The sequence below is a fragment of the Oratosquilla oratoria genome, chromosome 38, assembly GCF_046742065.1.
Source record: "Oratosquilla oratoria isolate Oo_2021 chromosome 38, ASM4674206v1, whole genome shotgun sequence".
In the NCBI taxonomy this organism is placed as follows: Eukaryota; Metazoa; Arthropoda; class Malacostraca; order Stomatopoda; family Squillidae; genus Oratosquilla; species Oratosquilla oratoria.
In genome coordinates, this window is record NC_134814.1 from 1772356 (window position 1) to 1781792 (window position 9437).

Sequence of the window (9437 nt, forward strand, 5' to 3'; positions counted from 1 at the left end):
AGCTACAAGTCTATATCTCGTGTCCTTCTACCATCGTCCACGAATTTTTCAATCATCCCTCGTAAATAGATAAATGAAAAATGATACATGAATAAATAAATATATAAATAGATAAGTAAATAGATAAACAAATAAATAGAAATTAATATAAATAAATGAATAAAGAATTGTGAGTCCTGAAGAGAGAAAGCCAACCCTTCAATTGCTCTGACCTTTGACTTTTGTGCTTCCCCGTCCACAGTCAGATGCAAAAGTTTGTACACTCAATGTCTAAACACCATCCGTGTGCTCGCCATCCTAGTCCCCAGACTTTCTAGACAACAACTCGTGTGTCTATGTGCTGACTAGGCTCTATCTAGTGGCCACACGGTTAAGTCGTCTTTGTCATAGAGATATACACATACTCGCCGTCCAGCAAGGTCGAAGCTTTGAGTGACGTATGCACGGACATGCCTCTGTGAACTTGAGTGGATGTACCAGGAACGGTTCCTACATGATCAATAGAATTACTCAATAATGATTCACAAGAACGTCTGGAGGAATCTTTGTAGGGAGGGAGGGCAAAATGAATTATATTTTCCATATGTATATACATACATATACCAAAGACTTTTTCCCCTACACAGGGGGTAGCCAAAAAGAAAAAGGCATAGTAACCACTTCCATCCATTCCATTTCCTATATATTCCACTTTCCTCCACCCTCCTCCCTCCTCTTATCTTGGCACCTCCTGGATGACGGGTCATCCCTGCATCCTGTCCACTGCCCTGGGTCAGAAGCTGTGTCGCAAGACACAGCACATCCACAGCAAGGCCGCTTCATAAATTCGGCAACCCCCTATCTCCGCCCCCCCCCTCCATGCAGAAAGGGGGGGGGCGTTTCTCAACCAGGGTTCCGCAAAAGGTCCCTAAGGGTTCCGCGAGAACAAGTGAGATAAGGTAATACAATTTTAATTTCTTATTTAATTTCATACACGTAATATAATTAAACACGCACGACATATTCTTGGTTGTTGTAATAATGTAATATAGACATCATCCTATCTAACCTAATATTACGATGAAAATAAAATGAGAAAGATATGGTATATGTGTTTTCTTTTTTGCAGGGGGTCTTTCAGACATGCAATTTATTTTGAAGGTTACGCAAGGGTAAAAAGGTTGAGTAACGATGGTATAGACTATAGACCGCAATAGTTTTTATTTTTTTTTCATTGTCCGAATCCCTTGATATTTCAGAAAGATATCTCGTACCCCCATCCAATACAAATACAATGCAAACATATGAACAAGATCAGTGATACAAACTTTGCTTTGATTTCTCATTGTAAATATACGGTACCATGCACTAGCTCTCATGCCTCGTACCCCTAGGTTTAAGGTTTCGTATCCCAGATTAAGAACCATTGCTATAAGGTATATCAAGATATATCAATGGTATATCAAGATGCACAACTCAAATTGGCCGCATAAGCATATAACTACATGATCTACATGAGTTACATTTTGACTCAGATCAAATTCGCTACGTATGTGTATACATCGGACTGGTTATGGCGGACAAGGAAAAATAAAACATTCTCTAACCTCCGAAATGGTAACTTTAAAGGCCATGAAATTCACTATCAATTTTCGTATCACCATGTACTTAAAATGCAAATTCACAGTCGATAACCAATCATACAATGACATTCCATAACTTTAAGAAACTAACGAAATTATGCGTGACGAACGGTAAAGTTTCAAGCACATCCTGGATATCTAGGAGGGGGGCCGGTTGCCTGCCGCCACAGCCCGCCCCACAGGACGCTCCCGATGACTCACATCAGTGTCAACGATAGTGAGAGGACAGTATTGATGAAGCCATCTCGCGGTTAATAATACTGAAATACTAAATCAATATTTTGTATTAATATTACTAATCGTGTTTGAGTCGATATAACCCAATTTCTTTCAAGTTAATAAAATTGTAACTGTACATGGGTTTAATTTCTTGAATGTAGACTTAGTTTTCATGTGGTAAGATTATTCGTGGGTAAGGTTGTTTTGTATATCTATTACGGAAAAGGTCTGACGATTTTATTCAGCTGAAGAAAATCCCTCTCCTCCTCCTCCTTTTATTCCTCTCCTCCACACCATCCATATTAAGGAACGATTATATATATATATATATATATATATATATATATATATATATATATATATATACATATATATATATACATATATACATATACATATATATACATATATATATATATATATATATATATATATATATATAAAACTGACGTCAGCCATAACAAAATAATCAAAGTGTACTTTGTTGTTTTAATAAGTTGAAAGTTAACTTTGTTACGCCGTAGTATTACAGACATATTCTGACTGCCGTCTGTCGATTTTTTTATTATGGGAAACTGCTTCAATTCCCCAAAGATTGACTTTTTTTTTATCTTATTTTTTCTTAGTAATATGTTCTTTCACACTTAACTAGATTCGTGAACTAGATTCCATCAAGTAACTTTTATAATTACTCTAGAACTACCATGTTTAGTACAATAGAAACCAAACGTTAGATCTATCCACACACACACACACACACACACACACACACACACACACACACACACACACACACACACACACACACACACACACACACACACACACACACACACACACACACACACACACACACACACACACACACACACACACACACACACACACACACACACACATTGACTCGGAGGTACAGTTGGTAGAGCGCTGGAATGGGAAGCAGAAGTGCTCCTAGTACCCAGTTCGAATCCTGCCCAGGGCCGAAATTATTTCGGTATCGCTGTGCCTCGGGTCGTACTCTGACTCTCGTGTGTGTGTGTGTGTGCAAGGTCATAGCATTACCCATAGATCGGACCTACGAGCTCTGAGCTCTCTTCCAGGAGGGAAATAGCTGTCGATCACGAGTCCAACACGTGATCCAAAAGACCAAGTGAATACACACACACACACACACACACACACACACACACACGACAGAGACTGCAGCAGATCCGAGGTGAATACACACACACACACACACGTTCACACACAAATACACACACACACACACAAACACACACACACACAAAGTCAAACTAATCAGAAAATAAATTAACAAAAAATTTATTTCAACAAAGGGACTTATGTGGTTCCTTTCCTGCACCACACGGCCCAGTCATGAGATGAATAAAATCGTCTGACGTCGTAACCAGAGCACAGTCTGCAAAACCATATAAGTTTAATTTGTCTCCAAAATTGGTTCTTAACTCTTAGACGTCTACCATCAAGACATTTTTGTCCAGCCTAGGGTATGGTGGGCAACCTTTTGGCACGCGTGCCAAAAACTGGCACACTAATGACTTTATTCCGGCACGCGGAAACAGGGGTTTTCTTTAAAAAAGATAATTAATAAATCTACAGTTTCTTTTTTTATATAATCATTGGTAACCGCATGCTGCGTTAGGTGGCGGATTGGGGTCCTAAGAGATGAAGGGGGAGGGGGGCATACTCGTATGTAGACCTATCATTTATGTTCCTCTGTTGGCACGTGAGAAATTTTTGTATCAAAGATTAGGCTGATTTTAGCACCCACACTTATAAAGGTTGCCCACCCCCTGGCCTATAGGGTAAAGGGAACCTCTATATTCCCTCCCTCACTCCCTCCCTCCGTCCCTCCCTCCTCTCTCCCTCCATCCCTCCCTCCGTCCCTCCCTCCAATGCTTGAGGGTCAAAAAGTTAAGACTAACAAGAACATCAAGTCGTCGCCCGATACGCCTTCAAAGTCAAGAATCTCCGTTTTCTAAGAACGTGAGGAAATTGTAAATATCCGGGCCTAATAGGATGTTTTCCCCGGGACTCGACCCCCAGAAGAGGAGGAGGAGGAGGAAGAGGAGGAGGAGGGTGGGAGGAGGTGTCCAAGGAGGTGAGGTATATAAATGTCAACAATGCACGAGTAAGTAAAGTATTCTCGTCGCTCCACTTGATCCAGTCAGTGTCCAAGTTTCTCGGGTTCAAGATGAAGTAAGTTTGGTTATCTTGTGAGACGGTGCGTTATCGGTTGAACGAAAAAATGCGGTTAATTCGGTTATTCTGTTCAACTGAACGATATATTTATTTAACTTACGACTGTCGATACCCTAATCTCACCCACCATCTATCGCAGACACATCTTTCATTGAAGATGATTTCAAAAATGTCTATACAAGCGAACCTTACGAAACCAGTTTTCTGTAAAAAATATGTGTAAATAGAATAACATTGAAAGTTATATTTGCATACCTCTGGGACAGACGCAAGTGACCATATCAACACTTTGCAGATTAAGTGAACTTAATCTAATTGATTAAGTGGATTTAAATCTAACTGACGCGTCAACGACGGGGCTCTATGGAGTTTAATAAAATCGTTTGACGGTAACAATAGCGCCAGGAAAAGTGATTAGAATAAATACCACATGAAAATTAAATCTTTGTACGACTTTTCGCATGTTGAAGGTTGTTTAAATACATGTTTGAAAAAAATACATATATACTTGATAAAAAATTAACTGAAACGTTGAACTTTAGACAAAGGCTCTCTCTCCATATAGTGTCTACTCTGACCACTTTCTGTCGGCCATTGTTATTAAAGAGAGAGAGAGAGAGAGAGAGAGAGAGGAAAGTGGTACTCAACAGAAAATGGGGTTTGGTAGACTAGCCTGACATAGCGTCGCACTTTGTATAGTTTGTTCTGGCTGGTACCAGACGGCCTGATTCAGCTAGAGAACATCATCATCCTCTTTACATATCAGAAATAGGATAAAACATCTCTTGGATATCATTTAGCCACATTTACTTATCTATTCATTTATCTAATCTTATCTATTCATCTTTCATGCTGCCCTGGTGGCATAATCGTAAGCGCGCTGGTTTCGCATTTGCTTAGTGGTAGGTTCGAGTCCCGTACTCCTACCCGATTCCCAGCAGTGACTGTCTCTTACCTGCCCCAAGAGCTTCAATGTATGATAGCTATTCAGTGTCTCCTGGTGTAGACTCCTCACCTGATTGATGTTAAGCGATTCCATTCGGCTTGGGTAAAAAACCTGTGTCCCGAGTAGATATTTCTGTCTATTTTTATCTACATATCTGTTTATCTATCTAATTATTTGTTTATTCATTTTTCGTTTATTTACTTATGTATTTATTCCCTTATTAATCTATGTCTTTATTTATTTACTTATCTATATGTTCGTTTATTTATCTATTTATTTATTTACTTATTTATATATTCGTTTATCTATATATTTATTCATTTGTTTATGCATCTATTTATTTATTTGAGTTTGATTGTTTGTTTATGAAAGGTAGCAAGGCTATAGTTGAAAAGATTTATCAACGTAGATCTCAATCCTCTGAAACTTTATTGACCCTTATATAAACTTATTAATAAAATCGAGCGAGCGTTAACAAAAAATGTAAAAGAAAAACTTCTCTTGAAAAGGTATATTTGGCAAAAATCTATTTCAGTAGAGCCAGTGCATTCACAGGATTTTCGTTCTCTAATGTCATTGAGCGACATTTTTCCGTCATTGTAATTACCCTTTGCGACCTAATGTGGACCGTAAAAGATTATTATTATTATTTTTTTTTTTTGTATCGAACGCATACCAAGTTGAATCGATTGCACTTAGCGATTCGCCAGCATTTCTCGGAAAGAGTAACAAATTATATGTCTGTTCTGTTTCATAAGTAATATATGAAATACGGTTTAATGGAAGACTTGATATGAAAGTATTTTATTTGGTATATATATGTATACATTTCATATTTTTAATATGAAGTTGATTTGTAGTTTGTGTCAGGCTTCATCACAGCTGTTTTGTCCCACAGGGTCGCCATGTCTACCCTCCTACTGGTCTTCCTGCCCCTCGTTTGGGGATACACCTACCAGGAACCTGTCGAAGTAAGTAATAACATGTCCTTCTCTTCTTCCTCCTCCTCCTCATTTGGGTTATTTTGGTCAAAAAAGACACCTTGGAATTCCCTGAAGATGTATCTGCCTCTATGACTCCCGTGAGTAAAGTTCCCTCGTTCTTCTTCCCCTCCTGTAGCCACTCTGCCTTCCGACCACCGTCTACGACGTCCAGACCACCTCTGTCGTCGTCCCCTCCTACGTCACTGAGACCGTCGACAACTACGTCACCCAGACGCAGTACCAGACCGAGACGGCGACGCAGTACACCACCGTCGTGTCCACCGTCGTCGAGCCACAGTACATCACCGACACCGTCTACGAGACCGAGTACAAGACACAAACACAGGTCCTCACCGAGACCGTCCACTCCACCCAAGTGCAGGTGAGTACCCCCGCATGATCACGCGTCCACATTGCAAATACAGGCATCATCAGCTCATTTCGCAGTATTTCGACTTCGCGTTAAGCTCAAAGTCAATCATCAGCTCATTTCGCAGTATTTCGACTTCGCGTTAAGCTCAAAGTCGTATTGTTTACCAGGTGGAGACCAGCATCCAGTACAGCACGGTCGTCGAGTCCCAGTACGTGACAGAAACTGAGGTTGTGGTCTCGACCGTTGCCACTGAGGTTCCCCACTACGTGACCACCACTGAGCAAGTCCAGAACTACGTCACAGTCACCAAGGAATGCAATGTTCCCCAGAAGCCGAGTGAGTATATGCCCAACACGTGCATATGTGCGTGTGTGTGTGTGTGTGTGTGTGTGTGTGTGTGTGTGTGTGTGTGTTTACATATCTCCATATATCAATGAAATACTCATTCAATTAATGCTTTATCTCTCCTTTCAGCAAACCAGTACCTTCCTCCTCCCAAAAGCCAGTACCTTCCTCCTGCTGTGGACCAACAAAGGGGATGGTAAACACTTTGAAGTTTAGGCCAATTTTATAATACCATCATCAACAATACCGACATCAATGATGACCCTCATCCTGCAGACACGTGTACCTTAACTCTGGGTATGACATCACTAAAAGCAATGCATCAATCGGATCTACGTCATAAATTTGAGAACAGCGAGACTTTGGTAACTGCATCAGTGTGAAGATTCTAAAGAGTCTTGGAACGCTGAGGATTCAATCATAAAAAAAAATCTGTTCCTGGTGTCTCTGCGAGTTGTAATTTATTGAATACATTTGATCAAATATAGATAAGAAGGACAATAATATGAGTTTACCTGATCCTTTCTCTCCACTGGGTAATGGGGCTATCACACTGGGTTATTTCCCCTCCGACATCCTACCACCAGCCTCCGTCTGAATAACTAGAACATGACTTCACTTACAGTATTCTAGACTTCTCTAAAAACATTTCAGCAGTATGTCTATAATTCGTATAGGTATACAATCTCTTAGTTCATCATTCAGCTTTGCTATATATAATAGAAAGATAATTTGATATTTGGAGATTTGAAAAATGAAACATTGTAACCGAAGTCGTAAACGAACCATCAACTGTCAGCGCTGGAAGGCAAGTGTGATAACCCTTTAAAGATTAATCAAAATATTTTTCACGCATTCGCAGATCGGAATAAAGTCGTCTGGTGCCAGTAAAAATGTAATCCCTAACGTGAGAAACACTATGTCCTATTTCTCTTATTTTCGCCTCTTCCATCTTTGTTGTTGATCACGGCCTTTCTGTTTTTTTGTCTTCTTCCTTCCTCGTTTTTATGAAACACACACGCACACACACGTTAACATTTCTCTGCGAAACGAGTTAAGAATAAATTCAGATGAAGCCTTAACACACACACACACACACACACACACACTTCAACGAACGGACGGCTTAGAAGACGTTCTGAAGAAAAAGTGAAATTTCGTGGATCCCGAAGGAAAGGAAGTACCTATTGTATTTACAGGGTGGGGGGAAATTGCTCGTGGTGAAGGGGAAAGGGAGGAAAAAGGAGAAGGGGAGGGATTACTGAGGGAAATGGAAGGAAATGAGGAAGGTGAGGACTTGGCCCAGGCAGGCAGACGCCATCTAAACAAAAGAGGTCCGGACCAATTTAGCGACGACGAAATGTCTAACAAAAATGTAAAGATCAGAAGTATAGATAAGAGCAATACAGTAGAAGGTGATGAGAATATTTTCCATGGATTTAAAGAGGGTGGGGGGACACAACCCCCCCCCCCCCCGATTAACAAGACTAGAAGAGAAGCTCGATAAGATGTTAACAACATTGTGCAGAGGGTTGAAAAATTGGAAGAACTAGAGAAGGCGAACAAAAACTTAACTAAGGAAATTGAAGAATTAAAAAAACAGTTAAAAGAAGTAAAAGAGGAGAATAAAGTCTTAAAGGAGAATAATAAGGACAACAAGGAGGGTTGGAAAAAAAATCAAGAAAACAATAAAGTTGCATTTACTGACATAATCAAACAGCAAATGAAAGAACAAACTGAAGACTCAGTTATTAAAGTGATGAGACAGAAGGAGAATATAGTAAGAGACTTAGCAGATAAAAAGAAATGTATAATTATATTAGGAATGGAAGAGAAACATAACCCAGATAGAACCACAAGAACCAAAGAGGAAAATGAAAAAGTAAGAAATTTACTAGAATTAGTTCAGGAAGATGAGCCAGAAATAATGAAACAAATCGAAGAGAAATTCAGGCTTGGGAAATATAGTACAGACAAGACCAGACCAATTAAGATTAAATTCAGGTCATAAACGACGGCAGAGAATATCTTATCCAAAACAGGGAAACTAGCAACAAGTGAACAATATAAAAAGGTATGGATAAAAAGGGAAATGAATAAAGAGGAAAGAGAGGAGGAAATAAGGAATAGACATGAAGCTAAGAAAAAAACGAGACCAGAACGGAGACAGAAATACAAGAATTCTACTGGAGAGTAGTGAATATGAAATTGAAGAAATGGAACATAAAAGAGAGAAACACAAAAGAAACAGAGAATACAATGGAAATAACAGAAAGTTAAGAGTATCCTACACAAATATAGATGGATTAATAACAGGACTGAATGAACTGAACAAATATCTGAAAGAAAAAGATCCGGACATAATGGGAATTGTTTAGACAAAATTAAAAGGCCCACTACCACCCAACAGCATAGGACACAATGTATATAATTATTGGATTAGAAACAGAAAGATAAAACAAGGGGGTGGAGTTATGTTCCTGACTAAGAAGGATATAAACGTGAAGAGAGTCACATATGGGAAGAATAGAGTAGAGATGATTATGATAGAAGTAGAAGATAGAGATAAGAAGAGCAGAAAGTTTGTAATAAACTACGTGCCCCCAAAAACAGCCTCATGGGAAGAGAATGAACATAAAAGCATGTTAGAAGACACAAGAGTAACACTAAACGAGATAATGGAAGATGGAGGAAGAATAGTTATGATGGGCGACTTTAATTGCAAA

The 9437-nt window shown here is 39.3% G+C and overlaps 1 protein-coding gene across 1 annotated transcript; it reads left to right on the top strand.

The window, feature by feature from the left end:
* Positions 1-3977: 3977 nt before the first annotated feature.
* Positions 3978-7215, top strand: LOC143019934 (uncharacterized). Its single transcript, XM_076175924.1, has 5 exons — positions 3978-4061; positions 5909-5981; positions 6130-6375; positions 6534-6702; positions 6841-7215. Exons 1-5 carry the CDS (start codon positions 4057-4059, stop codon positions 6909-6911), a joined length of 564 nt encoding a protein of 187 aa, XP_076032039.1. The 5' UTR covers positions 3978-4056; the 3' UTR covers positions 6912-7215.
* Positions 7216-9437: the final 2222 nt, after the last annotated feature.